General features: G+C 31.9%; 1 protein-coding gene across 1 annotated transcript in view; it reads right to left on the reverse strand.

Moving 5' to 3' along the window:
• Window positions 1-19,871, reverse strand: part of LOC129988940 (peroxidase-like) — a 46,757-nt gene extending 26,886 nt beyond the window's left edge. Inside the window, exons 1-5 of the mRNA XM_056097225.1 lie at window positions 19,708-19,871; window positions 16,149-16,224; window positions 9,440-9,636; window positions 6,159-6,326; window positions 4,070-4,210 (exon numbers count right to left, since the gene is read on the reverse strand). Coding sequence (XP_055953200.1) covers window positions 4,070-4,210; window positions 6,159-6,326; window positions 9,440-9,636; window positions 16,149-16,224; window positions 19,708-19,843 — 718 coding nt within the window. The 5' untranslated portion in view covers window positions 19,844-19,871. The remainder of the gene's footprint in view (window positions 1-4,069; window positions 4,211-6,158; window positions 6,327-9,439; window positions 9,637-16,148; window positions 16,225-19,707) is intronic.
• Between the last annotated feature and the right edge of the window lie 6,000 nt (window positions 19,872-25,871).

Here is a 25,871-nt window from a genome sequence, read left to right on the forward strand (position 1 = left end):
TAGCCAAGACGGATTTGAGGGACAGGAAGTTTTCTTAGAACTCTCAAAGGATGTCCGTGCATATATATTTTCTGAGAAGCCATCAGCACTGTGGGGTCCTATTATGTATATCAACTTTTTAAGGTCACGCTATCATTGCGGTTGTTGAGGGGACAGGGAATTTTTCATCTTATTGAACAAGTCGCTTGAACGTTCCAATATTTTGCAGGACCTTCATACGAACATTTTTAAGAATGCAAGAGTTAAATGCTATTTTCTAAATTCTAGAATTGGCAAGATGTTGATAAAAACTTTAAGTTAAAATTAATTCTTTGCTCTCGGAAAATAATGCGATGCGTAATTATTCACCTAATACAAGGGGTTGTTTCTCGTTCCCAAATTAAATAAAATATATATAAATGTTTAAAAATGCTGTTAAATGTTATTTAATATATATATACAAATGTTTTCACTTGAATTCCCCTGAAAAATTAATCTATATCTTTTTACTATTCTGCAAGCGTTTTTAACAATCAAAATAGAAAAAAGAAATAAATAAAATTTCAAAATGAGTCTCCGTCTAGAATAATGAGTGCAAAAATGTAATATATTATTACGAATTTGTGATGCGGCTTTCCAGCATAGTTGGTTCCATAGGAGGTCCCAGAGCTTGGCGACAAACTTGGCGACCATTTGGCGAGTTTGGTGCCAAAATAGATAATACCCGAAACATCGAGAATTTTCCCGATCATTCCAGTAGGAACGGAGATACGCCTCGAACGTTCCTGATTGGTTGAGAGGCTTCTAGCCCCGCCTCCTGAGACATATAAAAGGAAGCACCTGCAGCTGCCGGGCAGACGGTGAATTGGGTCGTGGACCAGTGGAGTCGAAGAGTAGTCGGAATCGACAGAAAGAACTGGCCTTCCAGAGATTAGCGGAGCAGCGACGGAGTCAAGTGAGTGCTGAATTAAGTTGCGCGCTATGGTCTGCATTAGAGTCTGTTGTGTGCTGTTGTCTGCACGTCTCGGCTGAAGTTAATTGAGTGCTGTATATAGTTGTCGTCTTTGTGCTGTCCTGTGTGTCTTCGTGTAAATAAACGTCGTTGTTTCATTTTCTACTGCCGCCTGCTGATTGAGTGTTCTCCACACCATATAACTCCCACTATCCTAACGAACCCCGGAAATTTCGTAACAATATATTTTTTGTTCAAGTTTCATATTATCATTTATCAATACGGTCTGCAGTACCTAAGCTATCCAATAAATAATTTGTTCATTTAAAAAACTTAACAGATACTGTTATGGTTTATGATGTGAAAAAAATTGAAATGCTATCATTCTAAGCCGAATAATAAAAGATTAGGATGGAATGTAGCTTATTGTTTAGTTCATGAACTTAGAATTATATTTCATTTTTAATAAATCAATTGACTGACTTTTGCTTCATATATCATTTTAGCCAAATATACTAAAAATAAAACCTTATTTTTTGTAATTTTCAAAACAATTTTTGCTTTTAACTTGTATATATTTGTTTTAATAATATTATTTTCTTTTCAATTTTTATTACAAAAAGTTACAAATATGATTAATTTGTTATATATACTTTTTCCGGGGGTTCGTTTGGATAATGGGAGTTATATGGTGTGGAGAACACTCAATCAGCAGGCGGCAGTAGAAAATGAAACAACGACGTTTATTTACACGAAGACACACAGGACAGCTCAAAGACGACAAATATGTACAGCACACGATTAACTTCAGCCGAGACGTGCAGCATACAACAGTATACACAGCAACTCTACTCCGTCGCTGCTCCGCTAGTCCCTGGAAGACGAGTTCTTCGCCGTCGTTTCCGACTACTCTTCGACTCCACTGGTCCACGACTCTTCTCTGTCGCTTCCAACTATGACCCGTTCACGACTCGTTCACACTACTCTGCTCTGCTCTGTCGCTTCCGACTTCTCCTCAATTCACCACTGCCCGGCAGCTGCGGGTGCTTTTATAGGTCTCAGGAGGCGGGGCTAGAAGCCTCTCAACCAATCAGTAACGTATCTCCGTTCCTACTAGACGGATCGGGAAAATTCTCGATGTTTCGGGTATAATCTATTTTGGCGCCAAAGTCGCCAAATTCGTCGCCAAGTCGCCAAATGGTCGCCAAGTTCTGGGACCTCCCATGGAACTAACTATGCTGGAAAGCCGCATCTCAGATTCGTAACAATACTTTCTTTTTAAAAAAAATTTACTCCGAGCGTAATCACATATATTAAGTTCGATCACATATCTTAAGTACGATTTGCGCCGCATGTACAATTTATTTAGTTGCCTTTTAACCACCGCGTGGATAGTTCTCCGCAGGCCTACTGCATCACTCTTTGATAAAAGTGATTCTAATTAGGGGGCTCAAGTTGAGAAAACTCTATGATAATTGAAAAAGACAAAATAGTTTCTATTTATAAATAATAGTCTTTCATTAATGCAACATGCTAGTATTACCATTTTTAATCATATCTTTGTTTTATAAAAAAAATTGTGATTACTTTTTTCTTAAATCAAAAATTTAAGAATTTTACTCTTTGAAATCTGCTTTAAATCTTGAAAAGAGCGAATCTAATTATTTTTTTCGAAATATGAAATAGGGATACGCCATTTGAGCTAATTTTGGAAATCGTGACCGAATCTTCTGTTTCATCAGCTGATGAATAAATATATTAAAAATAGTGAACTCAACCAACCCATTGTTAATGCTATTCGTTTTTATGATGATTTATCTTACGCTACATTTTGTAAATGTTTTCCTGTTTAATAAAAATAAAAATATTTATTTCTTTTTAAAAAAATTTTGATTAATTTATACTTTGTTTTACAAAGTAACTAAAATAATTACATGTATTTAATTTTTTTAAAAATTTCACACCTTTAAAAGTGTGATAAAAAAAAGGAATGAGTATTAAGTGATGCCCGAATAAAAAGACAGTATATCAATAAATAATTTAATGAATTTTCATAATTTTAAACATAATAATAAAATTTCTTTGTATGAAAACGGAAAGTACCACAATTTTTTTTTTACTTCAGCGCAACTACCAATGACATTGAGTCTTTTATCTCAGCTCTTGATCAGTTTGAAAAGCTCGGTCTCTTTGAACTTCATCGGCCCATTCGTGCAAAATTAAAAGGAATTGTGTTGGGACATTTTGGAGCATCCACCACATAACGATGGACTTGTCCCTCGAATATTCGTTTGTTCAAATTCTTGAAGTTCCTCGTTAGTCAAAATTTTGATTCTGATGTCGATCGCATACGGGCTGACGGTGTTTTGTGATATCAGTATTTTCAAAATGATACAGCGCTGTGGAAAATGCTACACTATAAATGGTCATTACTCCGAAAACTAATAAATTAGGTCATTAGTAATTACTTTCGTTTCCCCTTTATACTGCCATTCTTTGCGGTTTTTTTAAAATTATTATTGTGTACAAAATTATGGGCTCTTCTTATTAATACTTTCATCGTAATTCTTAAATTGTAGCAATAAATAACAATTTATATCATATTAGATGATTTTAGTACCTCGTGTTAAAGAAAAGGATATTTTGCAAAACAATTTACATCTACAAATTACTTTCAGCATGTTTCTGTTTAACAAAAATAACATTATTCATTTTATAATAGAAACAATTTTTAGAGCATTTGGAATTTTTTACAGGACAGCATTAAAAGATTTCAAATGCATTCTTTGGAATGTCTATTATTACGCGTATTAATTTTAATATTTTTGCTTAGAAATAATTCCGTACAGTTTTTTTTCTTTTGTTTATTTTCAACTGTGCTGTACTGAAAATGTTTAGAAATATCATCGTCCATTCATGATTTGCTACTAATTAAAAGTAAATAATCTTTATTCTTCATAGATTTCTAAATGAATCATTAATTACAAATTTATCTGTTTACTATTTTTCAAATACAAAGTAACTTTGTATTGCGAATCTTAGGAATCTTCTTGAAAAGACTGTAAAGAATTATTAAACATTTTTAAATGTTAATAAAGAAAGCAGAGAAAATTTAAAACATTTATAGGCTGAACTTACTTGTTTGGCAATCACACTGTTTTGTTCTCTGGAAGTCCATAAAAGTTTTGTTAAATTGGGAATAAAATGAGTCATCTGGTCTTATTGAAATGGGCTTGCATTCTGGTTTGTTTGCATTCTCTTTAGAACAACAATTAGTTGCTGAAAAACAAAACTGTTAAATTAATATAGTGGCAAAGCCATATAAATATTTTAAAACTATACTTTAAAAGTCTATACAATTCACATTAACTTCAAAAAAATATTGAACACTTATTTTGCTATATTAAGATATCTAGAGTCAGAATGAATATTATGAAGATAATTTACTATACCTCAAATATACTAAGTTTTTTCAACATAACAATTTAAAAAGTAATATTTAAAAATTCATTTAAAAAATTCCTTTTTAAATTATTTCTTATTTACTTTTCATCTGCCTTGGATATGTTGTCTGTCCTACTGCCTAAATCTAGATAAACATGATAATTACAAAAAATAAATAGCTAGATGGATTAATCTGCCCTCAAATTTAGCATCTAAAATCTATAAGACTAAGTCATACATCTGACTCTTCGATCCGCCCGAAAGCACACGGATAAAAATACTGAATGATCGGACCGCCGCAACAGCAACAACAACTGTGGTTGAGTGCTAAGGGCTATCGCCGGCCACGGTACAACCCTTCCCGAAGGAAGTATGTTCTGCCATCGATGGGAGGAACCAGATCACCCATCTTTTATGTATCCTCCAGGGTAGCGAGATCCAACCAACATACCGGAAGCATCTCATCCTCATTCCGAGGTGCCCCCCCCAGGTTAATCTATAAGAGTATCACATTTTGAAATTAATTTCGACAAGAGATTGGGTATCTGTTGGGTTGCACTGTCGCATGTATATGAACTCAATAATTCATTATGCAATAGCTCAACAAATGAAAATTTGAAATAGGACCTTATTATAAAAAATAATAGATGTGCGTCAAATTTTAGCTTCAAGCGGTGGGAAAAAAGCATCCGAAACGCAAATTCGATTTTCTTCACTGTAGTCTGAAGCATAGGATACTAAAAATAGATATCTAAATATTCTAAAATTACTATTTTGTCCAAATTCCAAAATTTAATATGTTGGGAATTATAACTTTATTAGTTTAATTAATTTTTTAAACTTTATTAGGAAATTAATATGAAGATTGTGGTGATTATTCCGCTGATTAAATACTAGTTTAAACAATTTTATATGTAAAACCTCTCTCCTTAACACCACTAATAGGAACAAAGAGTCCTTTTAGTATGAGAAGTGACGAGAAAATGTTATGTTGTTGTTATTTCTAATAGCACTTGTCATAGACTAGCCCACTGACTTTAGAAGTCAGTGATTTTAAGCCAAGGGTGCTTCCCTTGTTTTTGAGTGGCGCCATCTAGGGCCAGGTGTACGACTTAGCTACACACACGTCACATCTCTTTTTACGGGGCCGACTGTATTCATGCATTTCATTCACTCATCCACAGATCGTAATTTAGATCTGAAACAGAGAACGATTGCTCCTGATCCAGTACCCCCAGTGGTATTACTCTCGACATGGAGGACTTTATGACCAAGAAAGCTATACTTTATACATGCGCCAGCCACCACACACGAAGAATCTTCGGCCGACAGCGTTCGAACTCGCAACCCAAGGGACGCAAATCCAACGCCCTACCAACCAGGATATCTCGGCCTAAACATTGTTATCATAGAGGTTAGAAATAAACATATTTTAAACCTCTGATGTTGACATTTTTTTTTGAGCTAATCACAGATTTGGCGATGTAATTGCGATTTGGCGTAGTGAAACAGCGGAACTTTGCTGAGATTCTGATTAGTTTTGCAACACAGATTTGTCCCATTCTCTGTGAATAAGCTGTGGCTTTGCTGTTGTAGTCTATTGAAGACTGGATTATTTTTTGTTTGTTTTATTAATTGTAAATATTTATGAATAACTACATTTACTAATTGGATTTTTCTGTTTATGGTATCTTAATTAAAGTCCATCCTATCCAACAATCCATATGAAATGTAATATCATTAACAGTAATACTAATTTTTACAGAAACTTGACATTACTTACATGGGTGAACAGAAGAAACAAGATCAAATGCTATAAATTGTCCAAAGGTAGCGAATTGGAAGGATACTTTATCTGTTGGTCTGCGATGATCCTTGAATATTTTTAAGGATATGTCCCTTGGTTCTGGCAAAGGGCCTCCTTTGACAGATTTTCGAAAGCCTCCAGATCCTGGAACAGTTTAATAACAAATTTAATAACAAAATCCCTCCAAAAAATGATTTGAAATTAAAGTAATAACAAAGTTAAGAGGAAATAATGTTAAAAGTCCGAAAATCTTAAATTTAAAAAGATTGGAAATCTTGTGATAATTAATTATATGTATTCATTCCATTAAAAGAAATTTATGAAATTTAATCGAAAATAATACATTACCAAGTACAAGAATCTGAATTTTGCAGTGAACTAATCCATGTAATGTATTAGCTTTGCAGTTAACCAGAATTAAATAATAATTTTTTAATTAAATCATAACTTTTTTTTACAATTTATCTATTGATATTGTATTCTGAAGCATTCATCATAGTTTTTCGAATTTTCAAACTGGTGGTATTAAAATTACCAACCGAATTTATGGCGTTTTACAAAAATTTTGTTGTCAAAAGATGAATAAATAAAGATAGAATTAGAAAAAATCAATGAAATAAAAGATAAGATTAATTAAATAAAAAATAAATAATTAGATAAAAATAGTATATTAGACAAAATTTTCAATTTCTGTCACGAAATTCTTAAATCGCATCCTGTGAAATCAAGCATATTTTCTTCGTTACAGCCCTTAGTGTAAAAATATAAAATTTTGTAATTTTTCGCAATCTAAAATTATAAAATTCTTGTATTATTTATAAAGTTTTACTTCTTTGTAACTTGGCGAAATTCAAATCATTTATCCCCAAAGATTATCAATGTAATATATAAAAATCTCGTGTCACGGTGTTTGTGTTCGTACTCCTCCGAAAGAGCTAGACCGATTTTTATGAAATTTTTTATGTCTATTAATAGGTATGAGAATAGGTCGTAAGGTATATTTCATAACGCTAAGTAATTAGGGTTTCCCTATCCCGTCATTCCAAGTTAAACGTACGCCGATGAGATCAACGCTTACTTGAAATCATTGACACTGTGGCGTAATGTTGAACAAGTCCAGCTAAAAATATATCCAAATGCTACAAGATCCATCTGCTGAGCCATTCTCGGACCAATTGTTAGGTATGGGCGATGGAAAAGTTGCTGTCTGTGAAAATACTGGATGCATAAAATTGTCCACTAATTTTTGCATTGTCGTTAATTCGCAAAATGCTCTCATTGACCGCATATTTCCTAATGTACGCACAAAATACATAAAGCATGCGTGGTTGGCAGAAAGAGCCATTTTAGCAGCAAAAATTGTGGACGTCGACGATTTAAATTTCAAGATGCAGCAATCGTTGCCAGGTATCATACATAAATCGATCGATACAGTTTGCGATGCTAACGAAGCTGTAAATTATCCAACAGAGTTTTTGAACTCACTGGATTTGCAAGGCATATCACCACACCTTCTACGACTGAAAGTTGGATCTCCGGTTATTTTACTTCGGAATTTGAACTCACCACGGCTGTGCAATGGCACGTGATTGGTCATTAAAAAATGGATGAAAAACGCTATCGACGCCCCCATTTTGAATCGCAAATTACGAGCAGAAAATGTTTTGCTTCCACGAATTCCAATGATTCTCACAGACGTGCAAACTGAATTCAAACGCGTTCAATTTCCTATTAGATTGGCATTTGCAATGACAATCAATAAGTCGTAAGGCCATATGATGTCTGTTTGCTGCTTAGATTTGGGCACGCAATGTTTTTCACATCGACGATTATACGTGGTATGTTCTAGAGTTGGCAAACCATCGAGCTTATTTGTGTTGGCTAAATACGGACTGACAAAAAATATCGTGCACTCAAATGCTCTTCGAAATGAATATTGATTTTCTTTATTTCATTTTTATACTTTAGAATAAAAATGTATTACTTTTTTCACTTTACATTTAATTTTTAAGAGATCAAACGATGTATATGTTCGTTATGTTAATGAAATGCATTGTATTGAGAAAATGAATGGTTGGTGTTTTTTTGTTTTTATCGGCGATCATAGGCTACAGCGCTCCATTCCTCTTTATGTCATAGATCCCATCCCCAACCACTTACAATACAATCGTTATTTTATAATTAACATCCAAAATATTCACTAGAAATATTTATATGGCAGAACAACGTTTGCCGGGTCAGCAAGTTTTTTATAAGCTTTCAATCGCTACTGAATGAAATCAATATAGCATGACAGGAATGTGCGTCTTCAATTGTAACTTCTTTAAACACAATCATGCCTTGATTTATTCCTAAACTTTCGGATTTGCCATCATAATCTCAGATTACAACATACAAATATTCGTTTGATAACGTCACACTAATATAATGTAATAATCAGGAAAACTTCCAGAACAGTTTCCCTTAATAACGCAGTGATACCACTTAGTGCATTGCTGTACCAAATCAGCATAACGCAGCTTAGCCAATCCTGGCTCTTGTGGCATTAAACAGCAATAAACAAAGCATCGTATCAAATATGCAATTGATCTTACATAAAGTCATTATCCTGTTAGTGATTCATTTTATTTTTCAGCCCTAATCCAGAATATTTTGTGAATCATTAATCTCAAGAATATTTCAGCACTAATCCAAAACATTTCAGCATCAATCAGAATATATATTTGAGCATCTCAAAATACATGTCATAATATTTTTTTTAATATCAAGGAACCTTGTGTATTATTATTAATCAGGAACTCTCCTATAATATGTTCGGATTTTAGAACATTTTTATCAATTTGTTCTGACGTATTAAATTTATATTTGTCTATAAAAAGTCTTCATCCCAAATAATATTAATTTTCTTACCGAAAGTCAGAACACCTTCTATAACATCTCCTCACAATACCACAATGATACCACTTTGTGCTTCAATGCATTAAATCTGCATGGCACAGTTTAGTCAATCCTGGCTCATGCCCGTGTACCCTGTGTACCATTAATCAGAAACTCTCCTATAATATAGGATTATATAATTTATAACATTTTTATCAAATTGTACTGACACGTATTAAATTTATATTTGTCTTTTGTCTATAAAAAGACCCTTATCCCAAACAGTAGTTTATTGCTATTTTCAGCGCTGTTCTAAAATATTTTATTAGACATGTATGTCAAAGAATGAAAGGCACAAAAGAGTTATTTTAATACTTTACCTTCATAATAGGGAGGAGTAAAACGAAAGTAGCATTGGTTTTTCATGCCAAGTCTTGATATATGCAGGTTGTTGCATGATCCATTGTATGTCCTGTATGGATAAGAGTAATCACATGGAATAGGGTTTTGAATTTCGCAGATAATACCAGGGTCTTGATACATGGAATTGCTAACACAGTTGGAAGGATTAGACGCTCTATAAAACAAAGGAGACACTTAGTAATCAAATATTAGTTTTATAGCATGTTAAGAAAAATAATGTTTAATAAGTTAATGAAGAAAATATTTCTGTTAATTGATATAAGCACGTTTAGATGGATTTCAAAATAAAATAGGATCGCCTGAAAGAAGAAAATGTCAATCTATGTTCCTTCATTAAAAAATATATAAATTTATGTTACAGAACAAAATTTATTGATAACAACTCTATGGTTAATCACAGAGAGTTATTTGCCTGTCCACATTCGTTCTATATGTGTAGTACAGGTGTCACATGTCGTTCTATGGGATGGAATTCTTTGCTTGTCGTATTTGGTCGGTGAAATAAGCTATGGTCTGTGCTTGTTGTAAATGATGCTGGATTTATCCAGTAATATACTTGCTTGATTGAACATTTCCTTGATTTTCTCATACGTGCTTGATTGCAAAAAGATCTAGTAACTTCGCTGTCCAAGACAGCTCATTGATGCTTTGTAAGGCATGCTTTATGACAGCAGGGGCATAACCCAATGGATCTTTCTTGCCCATGAGACTTAAGAGAGAAAGAAATTGCACCTCAATAGGTTCAATCATCAATCAGGTTATATAAATGGTTATCAAGATAGGTGAGATAATGACAAGACTTCTCCTGCTGTCTTAATAAATTGTTCATTATAACTGTAAATGCAGCGTATCTACGGTACCAACAGCTTAAATTGCAGCAAGTCTTCAACTGGTCTCCTTCTAACTTATATATGGTTGAAGCTTTTGCAACTAACGGTCCCTGAAGTAATCGATTGTTTTATTATTTGCAAACAAAAAAAAACAACAAAGTTCGAATTTCCTCTGCAGATGCAGTACGATGACTTTAGCCATTCCACGAACTTTTCTTTATGCATGGACATCTGTCTCTAGACCGTATCTTTCCGTTACTTCTGCTGATAATAATCATTATAAGTGGATACATCCATGCAACGTCTTTCTGTGACCTCTCGAAAAGAAAACCCGTTTCCCCATAGCCCTATTATCCGCTCTCTTTCAAAACCAGTAGTATAATAATACTAACTTAAATTTCTTTAAACGCATTCTTACCTCAAAATAAATTCAAAAGCACGAAGTCAAGAATATAAAAAACGTTTATGAAGATTTTTATCATGTACTCATTGAATACGATTTGCATGTTCGTAGTGATGTTACTAACGCCATTCTTATTCATTGATATAGGATTAGGCACCATCTTTAAACCGTGCAGGTACATGTGGCAAATTTCATTTATCTATCTCAATTCCATCCTGATATTGGGGCTTTATTTTGAGAAATTGGATCTTCAAAATTGTTGTGTTATCGACAATTGTTATTGTTATTTTATCATACAATTTTTCATTTTATTAGAACTTTTATTTGCTGAGCATTTTCTAGAATTTCCGAACTTTTTGTATCAAGAAAGATAACTAGTTTTTTCTTGAACATCATTTAATTCCAAATAATTTTTTTCCTTTTTTCATCAATTTTTTTTTATTGCTTTCATCGGTTAAAATCTATAAAATTGCAGTTATTGAAGGGACTTCGGCTGTGTTAGACCCTGTATCTATTTTCCGATATTTAGAAATTTTTATCAGTAAAAATTTTTTATTGCTGATATTTAATGATTCAATTTCAAATCAAGTTACATTTATTAAATCAAAAGATTTTATTTGTCAATGATCATACACATATAAGTGCACACATTTCTTTAAAATTTCGTTTATTATATAAATTTTACTGTTTTTCGTTCTTTCTGATCACCAGTAGAGAGCATATCCTCGCATTATTTCCAGTTTTTTTTTATTGCTTGTTATATTTTTTATTTGATTGAAAGAAAGGGAGATTCTGTAAGTTTTTTACGTATCATTTGATTTCACAAAAATGGAATACATACCTATTAAAATCGATGAATTTACATACATGATGAGTGTCTTTAAATAAACGTTCACAAATTACAAGAGTATATAAATAAGAAACACACGTAATTTTGAAACAAAAAATGCATACAATACCTTTATGAAATAGAAATAAAAGCATTGGCAATATATTACTTTTCGACATAACCGTCACTGGCGTAGAAAAGTAATAAATTGGTAGATATGTTCTCTAATCTAAACGCTAGATCTGTTTGAAATTCCGGGATTCATAGAACGCCGTCAGGTACAGAAAGCGCCACTGCCGTACTGTCATATTAGGTCATCGTCAGAATGAAACGTGTAACAGAATGATGGGTCCAAAAATCTGAGGATTTTAAGTCCAACTTCCCAAACAAATCTTTGCAGTTGTACTTTAAGGAGCTGGGAACTTGCTGGTAAATAGCCCGGTTTTGGAACCATCAGATTTTCATTGGTTTCAACATATGAAGAAGTTCCATGACAGGATGGCGATGACTTCAAATGGGGACTCAGGCATCTGTTCTACTCGGAGCTTTCTGAGATCTGGATTTTCAAACTAATCAAGAGCTGCAACAGATGTTCAATGTGGTATTCCATTATGTAGAAAAATTTTAAATTGGCGATATTTTCATTTCCGTTTTATATTGCCATTCTCAGCATAACATTCACAGTATTATGTCGCAAATTATGTGTATCGCTTAACTGGTATCCCCCCCCAGTATATTACATTTCCGAAGTTACTTTTAATCAGAGTTCCTATTATACCAACTTTGTAACTTTCTACGAGAAAAACAAACAATGTAAAATCTTGTTTTTCATTGGAGATCAAAAATAGCAGAAACAAAGGGCAATCCTATTATTCATCGAAAATCAAAAATAGCAGTAAAAAGTTTAAATTTGAAAAAGTTATAAGCATTCATCCCCAGAAAGGAAGTCGACTGTCACCTTACATGCCTTCTACAGTATTTAAAAGTCTTTCTCAGAAATCATGCAAAAAAAAAAAAAAAAAATGTGGAATGAGTTATCATACAGTTTCAAAATCTTTTGTCTTCTTGGAAAGGCTCGATTTGAACATTTATAACTGAATTGAATTTAGACGTTCAACTGTTTTTTTTTTTTTTTTTGATGATGAAGAAGATTATACTTTGTGTGTTTTCTTTTAATAGCCCTGCAAAATTGGGATATTCATTTATGAATATCTCGTAATGTAAGATAAAAAATTTTATCCCACAAATATTGTATTGAGTATGAATATTGTTTTGTGTTCAAATGCTTATAAATACACAAAAATTATTTTGCATGGATGCACCTCAAGCTTCCGCCATGGTCTTTGTTGTTCTCCCTACCCTGGAGGGTACACAAAAAGATGGGAGTCTGGCTCCTCCCATCGATGACAGGATGTACTTCCTTACAGAAGGATTGTACCGTGGCCGGTGATGGCCCTTAGGACTCAGCCACAGTTCCTGCCAGTATTGCTGTTATGGCGGTTTGGTCATTCAGTATTTTTTATCCGGGTGCCTTCAGGCTGGTCGGAGAATCAGTGATATGACATCATTTACAGTAAATTCTATAAACTGCCGTCGAAAATACTGAAACTTCCTTTACTCCTTACATTATGTTATTGCAGTCAATTCCAATCGATATAAGTTTCGATTTCTTGTTTAATGTTCATAGCTTCCTAAAATAACAGTTTGATAAAAGCAGTTTCAACTACGATGTCTAATATTCATGATGAGTGTGCAATGCCATAAATAAAATGTTTGAATGGTAACAAAACAAAACAAAAAAATGAAAAAGAAATGATAAAAGTAAATTGGAAAATATCAACCTGCAGCAAATCCGTAAAAACACATCTAATCAATCATAATGAACAAACTTGAAATGAAAATTAAACTGTAAAAACCTCAAATGGCAAAAAAGAGCCAACAGTGTCATAAAATAGAAATAAACGTAAACAGCATGAATCGTAAGTGAAAAAAAATGATTAAGTAAGTTAAAGATTTTTGTTTTGTTTAAGTAGGAAAAACGGATACATAAATGTATGGTATCAATTATATAATAGTTATCAAAGATTTTGTATTTATATCGAGATTGGAGATTATCAATCCAAATGTAAGAGAACAGATTTAAAAGGGGAAAAATAGACCAAATAAATAAAAATAATAATTAAAAATAGACCATCCTTCATGTGTGTAGCACTGGAAGATCCCTTTTGATAAAACTACTGGTTACAGGATAGAAACGTTCGATGATTCGCTAATTTTGTACCTGTTTTATAGTAGTTTCTTTTATCTACTTATTCTTCTAATACTTCTATTAAGATTTATTTACAGTACGTGAATAAATCCCAAGTAGATACCAGATCAACAGTGTATCTTTGATCGAACTTTTCATCTGCTTCTATTTTCATCACCCTTGCATTAAGTGTAAACACGTAATTTCCGAATTCGTATACTGATGCATACCATACTACTTCAAATATCAATGGCAAATGAAGCATTAAGTGTAAACACGTAACTTCCGAATTCGAATACTGATACATACCATACTACTTCAAATATCAATGGCAAATGAAGCATTAAGTGTAAACACGCAACTTCCGAATTCGAATACTGATGCATACCATACTACTTCAAATATCAATGGCAAATGAAGCATTAAGTGTAAACACGTAACTTCCAAATTCATTTACTGATGCATACCATACTGTTTCAACTCTCAATGGAAAATGAAGCATTCAGTGTAAACACGTAACTTCCGAATTCGTATACTGATGCTTACCATACTGTTTCAAATCTCAATGGCAAATGAAGTTTATACTGTTTACGATCTTAGAGACTGTATCTAAACATTCCATCTTCCTCAACAGCAAAAAATCTACAATTCTGAACAATGTGTAGCTCGTCTGATTATATTTGTATTGCCATGGTGATATTTTAAGTTCCGAGTTTATATACCGATGCATATCTACTATTGCCAGAGTGACATTTCGCCAATTGAAGATATTATAGACCATCTGAATACCTTTTTTTCCCCCTCCAAAACTTAGCAATTCCAAAGATACATTTTAAAGCAAAAAGATAATAATTTTGATTCCCCCTATCGCCACTCACACTCTAAGCTAATTGTTTTCTGAGTTCCTGCAGCATTAACAAATTTACTAAAATGCTTCATGATATATCATGAATTGCTTGGGATTAAAATCCTTTCATGTGGAATGTTTTTAACATAAAATCTACTTTTGTATAAAATATTATAATACAAAATATCCTTTTTCGTCTAAAATCTCTATCGTCTTTCAGCCTTTTCTTTTTATTAAAATGATAATATCAATTGAGCCAGACGATTTTAAAAATCCGACGATAGCTAATTTTCACAATAAATTATAAGTATTTATTATGTTATTGTTTACAGATGCTGAAACATAATCGCAAATAACTACTCCGCACCCTCTTGAGGACAGGCATGTAAAACTCTGAAGGAGCCGGAACGTTTTGACAGCATAAGTGGGAATTATGGTTGAGTCCAAAAGGACCATAGCCCCTCCCGAAGGAGGCAAGTCCTACACGAAATGGGATAGTCGACACCACACCATTTTCGTACTCACCAAGGCAGCGAGAACACCATTATACTGGAAGCTATTTATTCCCAAATCTGATGAAGCATAAGAAAGAATGTTTCTGTTTGAACGATTCACTGAATCCAAGTTTTAAATAAGTTTCAATAACTACTTTAAGTTCAACAAAAGCATTATCAAAAGACTAATTAAAATGAAACATAATTTTTTTTTTAAAAAAAGGGGGTAGTAAGTTATGTTCTAATTAACTGAATATTTAATTAATTGTTTGCTTTCAAACACTGTCAGCTTTCTTACTCATATTTTATATAATAAATAAGTAAAATTTTGTTGAATTCTGTTCAGTTGCTTAGGAATGATGTGGAACGCACATACATCTGCGTTCATAACTGCGATGACTTTTATTTCTATTAAAATTAAATTTATAAACTAACTTCAAAGAATTTTTTTTAATTTCTTGTAACTTTTTACTATATTATTAAGTATAAAGAATTATCAAATATTAATCACCACCTTATTGTATGTAATGCGAAATCCACAAAAAATTAATAAATGATATTCATATTTCTTTAAATCATGCTCTCTGATATTCAAAAATAAATGCATTTTGTTAACAATTTTACACGAATAAAACTATTGCACGATATTATTATGACATTGTTGGATTCAATGCCGTATAATATTATGAAAAAGCTGCAGAGATATTGTAAAATTTATTATGTTTTTAAGGGTAATTTTAGTTTCGAATATTGTTCTAGCTAGAAAAATATTGAAAGCTAAATTTGAATGCCTATTATTTTTCAAAATTAATTTAAATCATATCCCATTTTTTTTCTTTATTTTTCAAAAAGACTGTTCATATTATATGCAAAAATATTCAAAATACAAAAATATTTACTTAAGACAATTGTAGCATATTCCATGAATATCAGAGAAAAAATTATAGACACACATGCTATTATATCTGCATTTTGGTTTTTGGTAGCATTTAGTACTTAAGAGACTATATTATACCTGTCTAAGCAGTCAAATTGATCGAAACCACTGGAACTGTCTTCGGAACTCATTCCATTATAAACTCCCATTGCAGCTATATGAAAAAAAAATTAAGTATTAAAATATTTTTTTAAAAAAACATGTATATATATATGTGTGTGCATAAATCAATATTTTTTTAAAAAAATTCTAATTATTATCTTCATTTTGTTTTTAATTTAAAATTCATTATTGTAAGATTAATGGAAGTTTGAAGTCGAATATTTTTAAAACATCCTATAGATGGCGCCAGTGCTATGGAATCAAAATGCAATTATATGTATCCATTGGCTCATGATTTAGTGCAAAAAAATAATAAAACAGTATTTAGCATAGGAAATACAGAAGTGTATAAAATATTACAAGAAGTATGAAAATTCGTTTGCAGTTATCTATCATTATAAGCATGCAACAAGTCGAGTTAAATAAAAATGTACAATAAAAACTCTCAGACTGGCTCACTGAAAACCGAATTCACATAAAATTAAAGTCACATGAGAAATATAATTTTTTTAATATATTGACTGTGGAGTGTCTCAAAATGCGATATAACGAAATACTTCGAACATCATTTCCGGGATTTCGGAGAGGGTTCAGAGTATTTAATGTACTTAACATCCTTCGAGGTCTGCAGCTTACAAATCAAAAGATTACTGTTTTTTAACCCTTGTGGTATCCTTATATAATGTATGGTATTAAACCATATTCGGAATATTGTTAAATATTGAATAATACAACATTGCACAATATTGTACAATGTCGGGCAATAAGCTATGATATTTGAGAAACAATTGTGATTAAATATAAAATCAGACAGGGAGATCAAGACTCAAGTGTGAGATTGAAATAGTTCCCGATATTTATCAAGATAAGCGTCGAATGCATTGCACGTTTTAAATTTTTGGTTCACTTCTGTCTTGCAAGAGTTTAAAGAGTATGAAATCGTAGCTTTCTATATACGAAAGACAATATGCTTTAGGTTTGTCTTTGATTTGTAAAATTGAGTTACTTTATTTCATTACTACAATGCGAATTTATTCGTTAGCATGGTGACAGTCATCAAAGAGATTAAATATTGGTGCCTATTGTCGAAAAGTTAAATATTGGCACCATTTGTAGCTATATGTTAACAACAACTTAGCATGAATAGTAGCCAGACATAGAGATCAAATATTGTCAGCCGTTCGCATACTACAAGACGTCTTCAAGTACACTTACTGTAAATTAGAGGGGTGGTCTTATCTAAACTTTCTCGCATTTTTCTAGTAATTTTATTAGAATATTTCTAATCACATGTCATTGGCGAAATTATAGTTACAGAAGAAATTATTAGCGTTTTATCTTTAACGATGGGTTTTAGACCTTAATCACGAGGATGAAGTTAATACGCATGTTTAAGAAAATCTAACAGCACCATTTCAAAAGAGAAACAAGTGGGCAAAGTTCTTCACCAATTTCGAAAAAAAAAAAAAACCAATTTTTAAAGAATGCTTATGACTTACGATATGCTATTAATAATTGCTTACTTCGTTTCTTCACGTGTTAAGAGATATTGCAAAATAAAACTTTAGCACAGCCAGTAGCCTCAACTACTGGGACAATTTCGCCCAGTTTATCTCCAATTTCACATTTTTGAAACTTTGTAGTATAACTAGCCAATCAGAATTTTCTCTCATTTTTTGTTGCACAACTTTTATTTACTGTAGGTATTCTTTTATTAACTTGAGTTGTTATAAGATGTAGTTAATCAAAGCTTTCTGACATCACTAAACTAATTTTCATGAGATGTTTTCTGCTACCATATTAATGGCAAGAATATACTCATGCCGATACATTTTCATGAAATATATCTTATCAAAATAAATGAAAGAATTCTTTTAAATTATGACTATATAATGATGCCAGAATATTCTGACAGATTATTTGCAGTTGAGAAGTAGCAAAGTATTTGAAATGAAAATTGTCGAAATCGGTCCAGTGATTGACGTCGAGAGCTGTCTTTAAGTTCTACTTTTCCCTGTATCTCGAAATTGAAAGCCAAAGCGAATGCAATTCTTGATAACTTATTGTGCTTTCACGCGAAATAAAAATTGGCAAAATCAATGCAAAGCATGATTTTTATCTGTGACTTGCGAGATCTATTAAGATAGAGCTTGGACAGTGAAATAGTGTTTTTGAAATAGGTCTTAGAAATGAAATTATTGAGAGAAAAATATTATTTGATATGTAACTCATACAACAATTGGAGACATTATTTGTGAATGATATAAAAACTGGCAAAATCACTTCAGCCTTTGTGATGGGGGAAATAGTTGTTTGGTTTTGCTGTTGGATTTGCTAATCATTTTAAATATATTTTTTAATAGTGAAATATTGGGGGTGGATTGAAAGTAAAAAAATCTCACTTACTTGTTGATTAATCAAAGTTATAATTATTGATTACAGCATTCAGATGACTATTGGTGATCATTTCGTGCCTTTTTGTATGTGTATTTAAACGTGCACAGGTGTCTGCATGCGTGCGCGCGTGTGTGTGTATATGTGAGTGTGTGCGTGTGTGTGTGTGTTTGTGTGCTTTAGGGCACATTTTTTGATTTAGAACAAGGAAATTCTCTATAGATATTCTATGGAAGATAAAAATGTCATTTCATAGCGATTTTTTAAAAAAATAAATAACATTCAATTAATTGAAAATTAAGTTCAATTTGATAGTTTGAATCCAATAACTTAATAAATTTCATAGCAAGAAATAAGTTTAAAGCAATTTTCAAATTTAAAAAAATTAACTTCCAAATGATGGTAGTTTAATTGGCGAGCAATTTTTTTCCCCTTACTTAGGACGATTTTTAAAAAAATTCTCAACAAATTATTTTAGTGTTGTCATGAAATGAAAACTTTCGTATTTACATCAGATATTAAATCACGTGATTTCCTTTCATTATTGAAAGCTAAGGAAGAATGATTCTGCTTGATATCTAAACTGTTTGCGTGAGGAGCAATAGAGTAAAATTACATTTTTAGAAAAGGTAGTGTACAATTAGAAGATGAACAGAACTAATATAAGTGTACATTTTTTATTGACGTTATCATAAATATCAATTTACTCAACAAAGACAATTGAAAGTTAATTAATTAATATAAACAATTACTATTTCTAACGAATTAAACAGTAGCCACATACGGCTCACTCACAGTATATTCAATTCAATGATGTTCAAAGTAAAGTTTTGCTCTAATTTTTATAATTTGTTTAAAAAAATCTGCTTCCAAATGTATGAATAATAATTAGCATAAGAAATATGGAAATTAATAATTTTACTAAACATTATCCACATCCGAAATGACCTTTCTATTCGATATTTAAAATATTGTATATTAAGCAATCTTCCAGAAAAATTTAATTTTTTCCAGATATTTTTTAATTAAAATATATTAATTTTTTTATTATAATCATAAAGAAATTTTGATCGTATTTTTACGACAATAAGTATGATATGTTTGATCGTCATTTCAAGATAATAAATTAAATTGTACTCACGATTGTTTTGTATATTTCCATAAAAATTCACTCCTTTCCCAGGATTTTGAATTAAACTATGAAACAGATGCGATGATACCACTATTCGAAAAGTGGCAATAAACATAAACAGATTTATGTACGAAAAATGGATCATCTTTTCTTTGCGATTTGGAGTCCACGGAATATTGCTACAAACTCTCTTTTTAACTTAAAGTTGGTACATGTCTAAAAGTGTCTCATAAAACAATCGGCTTTACTTTTCATAAAAAAAAGTCACCTGTATAAAGACACCTGGCCATTTCGATTCCACGAGTTTATATAATATTCACCTTTTTACATTCCATTATTTAGAGTGTACAAAATAAAAAGTATAATAGTACATTTTTTTTAACATTTTATATACCAAAAAAAATGATTTTTAAAATAAATTACATAAAAAATTATGAATTCACATTAATTTATAGGCTAATATCTTTTTACGACCAGCTCTGTCGTCAGATTGGTTCGGTAACTGGTTCATTGGTTATATTTCCTTTCAATTAAATCATTTAGATATTGCTGCATATCATGAACAATATAATTGTTAGACATTAAAGCAGTATGGTTTTCAACAATATTACTTACGTTCCATCCTTTATGTACATAAATCTTCTTAATAAAGTCAGCCCCATGACATCACATCTCTATCAAAATTGTAAATGGACGATTTCAATATCTTCCAAATTTCCCGGTATTTTAACTTCATAAAAAGTCAGTAGGAGGGGTCTCTTCACAACTTTCTCGTGTGGTTTATGAAAAGGTGTTATACCACATAACGCCTTGCAGGGTAATGGCGTACAATAGTTAAGAAATATTAACCTTTGGGTTGAATTTAACTATTTTATGGAATCTACCGTATCAGCTTTGGCGAGTTATCCTGACATGCAGTAAGTAACATCCAAAAATCTAATCTGTGTTTTAGATACAATACATTTTTCTTAAGCGATTGAAAGCAAAATTTGTCCAAATAAATCTACATTTGTAGCTACAAAATCCCTTATCAAATTTAATATATTTAACTCGATGTAATTTAAAGTTATCTCATTTATATGTTTCTGGAAGTGCAGACCGAACAAATCCATTTTCTCCTTGGATTTGGTTCAAAATTTGATGTGTGAATACACTACAGATGTTAAATATGTGTACCGAATCTTATCAACCTAGCTGTCTTCGGTTTTTAGTTATTTTGCTAAATTACATTCGAGCAACAGGACAACGGACTTCCTCTGTACGGATTTTGCTCAAAATTTCATAGAAATCCACAAATTTGTTGTAAAGATCACATAACTAATTTCATACAAATCAATTATCATCTAGATAAAAGCGTTTTTGAGTTATATTGGTCACAGACAGACGGACATTTTCCAAACATGTGTTTTTTGAACTCAGGTTGGTCTGAAACGTGGAGATTCTTGGAAATCTCGAGTTCGTATTTTTTGACGATTACAATACTTTCTTTGTACCACGTATACGAAAAAGTAGAAATTCTTCTTCCTTAGCTTTCAGCAATGGTAGAATATCACATGATCAGCTATTTAATGAAACGATGAAAATGTTTTGAGTTTCAGACTGCAATGTAATATTGCAAATTCGGAAATTAGATTAAAAAACACAGACTTTAAAAAAAATGTCAAGATGCATTTCAAATCTATACAATTATTATACTAATATCATTAAAAACATTTTTTAAATTTTGGAAAAAATTTTGATGTAAAATGAATGTTTAAGCAATCATATTTATTATTGAAGGAAATTATTGAAGGTAAACACCAGATTGCAATTTAATTTATAATTGATTAAAATTTCAAACAGTTTGCTCCGATTTGGATACTCTCAACCACCAAGATAATATTTTAAATTTGATAGATATAGGTCAAACATTTGGCCTGTAGAGAGCCTATACACACATTCATCGTTATTATTTTTAGAAAATTTCTTGCATTTGTCTGGGTATGAAGTGCCATTGGACGTTTTGAAAAAATAAGTCCATTTAATTATAAATGGACTTATTTTTTCTTTTCAGCTTAAAGCTGTTTATTATTGATTCATCCATTAATTACTGATTAGTAGCAAAAAAATTCGAGTCATCTCTATATTAAGTATTTGGGGAAAATATCATTTACATCAATGCTTTCATCCTTTCTCTCAAAGAATTTTATGAACAAAGTTATATGTGAAACAGGAGCACTCATGAAGGATCATGATCACGCAGTTTCATGAATTTTCTCTTACATGCCTGAATTCAATAATCTAAGAAGGTTAGTAACAACTTAAGATCCTGAATAATCATAATTTATGAGAATTAACGAAATGTCATGAAATTTTTTGAATATGTAAAATGAGCATCTTTGATGTATCATGAGCATTCTGTTCAGCGAATCATGAGCGAGTTCAGTTGTCTTAAATCTTAACCTGCCAACTAAGTTTCATGAGCATGCTTGAATCTGAAATAGGAGCTTCTTTGAAGTGTCAAGAGCATGAAGTTGCGGGAGCATTCAAATCCAGTTGTCAATTCAGCAATATTAACTTTTGATATTGAAAAAATTTGTTAAAATGGCTGTACTTAACAGTGTCCAAGGAGTATATCTAGCGAACGTCAACTGATTCCTCGAGATCATTAGTATCTCTTTTGCTTGAATCCGAAATATGAGCTTCTTTGAAGTATCAAGAGCATAAAGTTGCGGGAGCATTCAAATACTGTTGTGAATACAGCAATATTAACTTTTGATATTGAAAAAATTTGTTAAAATGGCTGTACTTAACAGTGTCCAAGGAGTATATCTAGCGAACGTCAACTGATTCCTCGAGATCATTAGTATCTCTTTTGCTTGAATCCGAAATATGAGCTTCTTTGAAGTATCAAGAGCATAAAGTTGCGGGAGCATTCAAATACTGTTGTGAATACAGGAATATTAACTTTTGATATTGAAAAAATTTGTTAAAATGGCTGTACTTAACAGTGTCCAAGGAGTATATCTAGCGAACGTCAACTTATTCCTCGAGATCATTAGTATCTCTTTTGCTTGAATCCGAAATATGAGCTTCTTTGAAGTATCAAGAGCATAAAGTTGCGGGAGCATTCAAATACTGTTGTGAATACAGCAATATTAACTTTTGATATTGAAAAAATTTGTTAAAATGGCTGTACTTAACAGTGTCCAAGGAGTATATCTAGCGAACGTCAACTGATTCCTCGAGATCATTAGTATCTCTTTTGCTTGAATCCGAAATATGAGCTTCTTTGAAGTATCAAGAGCATAAAGTTGCGGGAGCATTCAAATACTGTTGTGAATTCAGCAATATTAACTTTTGATATTGAAAAAATTCGCTTAACAGTGCCCAATGAGTATATGTAGCAAACGTCAACTGATTCCTCGAGATCATTAGTATCTCTTTTGCATAACTTGGAAGAATAATTTCTTCTTCAAAATATTTTCAAGCATCGATTTGTAACAGACATTTAAGCTCTCTATTCTAATATCTTTACACTGTTCAGTTTATAATGTATACGAACCTTCCTAATAGAATAGAGTCTCATGATAAGATCACAGAGCTATTGAAAATTTAATCATCTGAGTAATTTATATTTTAATTGCACGTTGCCTTTCATTGCAATGTATTTTTCTTTTCTTATTTATCACATAAACCCCTTCGATAATTAGGAAAGTCAGCCATCTAACTCTCCGACCCGCCACGAAGGCCCACGGATTTAAACCATAAAAACTGAATGACTGGACCTCCGCAACAGCAACACTGGCGGGAACTGTGGTTGAGTCCTAAGGGCCATCACCGGCCACGGTACAACCCTACCCGAAGGAAGTACGTCCCGTCATCGATGGGAGGAGTCAGATCCCCCACCTATTTCTGAACCCTCCAGGGTGGCGAGATCCAACCACCATGCCGGAAGCATCTCATCCTCATTTCGAGGTGCCCCCCGGGGGGTTTCGATAATTAGGAAAATTATTCTTCCTTATCTTTAAGCACTGGAATAAACTGGATTAAATGTTTGAAAAAAACATTGAAAACGGTTTGAATTTCTTTTATAACAATGGAATCAATTGTTTAAAATTATATACAAAAAAAATTTAAATATCAAAGTGCAGAAAGAATTGCATGATAATTGCTATCATAAAAAAGATTATTTTTTAAAATTTTAAAGTGATTTAAGACTCAGTTGTGTGTGGTAATATTTTCGGTATTTATCGCAAGAGAACTCCAAAATCTCTACTAATGTTATTATTGTTAATGTTATCTCTGTTAATGTTATTATCTCTACTAATGTTCCCCCCCCCTTTACAATCACATATTCTTCTTTATTATTAATAGAGATACATTTTAGTAATCACATTACTTAAGAATAATGCAATCCCCAAATCTTTCATAGGAAAAAAAAGGTCCCAAGAAACATTCTTTTAAAATCTTATGTTTCTGATAAAATACCGCTTGACAAATGATAACCTGAAATTTGATTATTGAACTGAAATGTAAAACATGAAAAATAAAAAGATTGTTGCAATTAACAACAGTTTATGGAACAATTTGACGAAATCCATATACAAATCTCAGTTGCAATAAAATAAATTTTAATGGTGGAATTTTTAACTTATTAAGCACTGCGTCGATAGTTTTGGTTCATTCCCTCATTCTGTGTTACATACATTCATCCATTAATATATAAGTGATTACTTTGAAATGATGATGGTGTATACATTATGCCTCGTTTATGTCTTCATTTTTTTGTCGTGTGACTATTTTAAGTCAAATTTTGCGTAGTAGCTTCTGAGGGTAAAGACCCCTGAGCACCCGAGGGCAGAAGTCTGACTTCTAGCTCAAATGAAGATAGAACACACACACTCGCTTGCACAACCCCTTTTTACAGGGGGGCTCATTCACGCACATCACAGAGAGAACACAAGCAAAAGAACAACCATACCCGAACCAGGACTCGAACCCGGAACGCCTGTATCACGGGGAAGGCGCCCTCCCCCTAGGCCAGGACGCCGGATATGTCTTCATTAAAATTTCTTTATGATAAAATGTGATATCATCGCTTTTTTGCAAGATTCTCTCTAAATTTAGAAATCGGAGAAATATCTTCTATACGTATTGTTACGAATTTGTGATGTTACTTGCCATTGCAGTAATTCTCTTATTAAGGAAGTTGAATCTGATGATTGGCAAATGCATACCTGATCAATGACCCCCGATCTTGGCGATCTTTTAGTAACCGGGTAAAGAATTTGGTGACAAAATCGAACATTCCGAAAACCGCCAGAATCTTGATGATAATTTCATTAAGGCACCCGAACACGTTGAAAAGATCAATTATCGCCAAAAATGACATTAAAAAAATTATTTTATTGGATAGATCAGACTTTGAGCTATCCAAAATAGGTTTACTTTTATCTCTACATTAATTAGAAATCAAGATATTAATATTTTCGCAATGATCGGTAAACCGGAAGGGGACATTTAAATAACCGGAAGTACCGATTTAAAGGGCCAAAAACATGTTACAAGTTTGTATAAACAGAAATTTAGTTTTAAATACGGAACATTTTTTGCACTGCAAAATGAAAAATGCCAATGAGAGTTTTTACGGTGTTTTATGGAAATTTGTATCTAAAGACGTCTTTGTTGAGCTCCGAACCCTCAGATTAGGGGCATTTATGTCTGTAATACATTTTAACGAAGGTTTCATAGGATTACTGAATATCCTTAAGGTTATTGGAGTGTATAAAAGTGCAAATGCAGTTAAAGCATTTACTGAGTACGACAAAAACAAAATATAGGAATCTCCAGCATTCACTGCCAAACACAAAATTTGCCAGAAAAAAAAATAAAATGATTAAAAAAGGGAAATTATTAAATGCTGAGGAGTAAAAAGGTATAACCTATAAATGTTATGAATTTTAAATATGTATACATATAATTTATTATTAAAACATGTTAGTGTATACTTTAAATGCATTTTTCTCAAAATTGATTTTTTTTCTTAATTTTTTCTCATTTCAAATCAAATAATTCAAAATATAATTATCATATTACTATGAGATTTGGTGGACTTTGTCTTTATACTATTTTCTAGGGAATGAACTAAACGAAATTAGATTGAGGTAATATTTTTTTAATTTACAACCAAT

The sequence above is a fragment of the Argiope bruennichi genome, chromosome 10 (genome assembly GCF_947563725.1).
Source record: "Argiope bruennichi chromosome 10, qqArgBrue1.1, whole genome shotgun sequence".
NCBI lineage: Eukaryota > Metazoa > Arthropoda > Arachnida > Araneae > Araneidae > Argiope > Argiope bruennichi.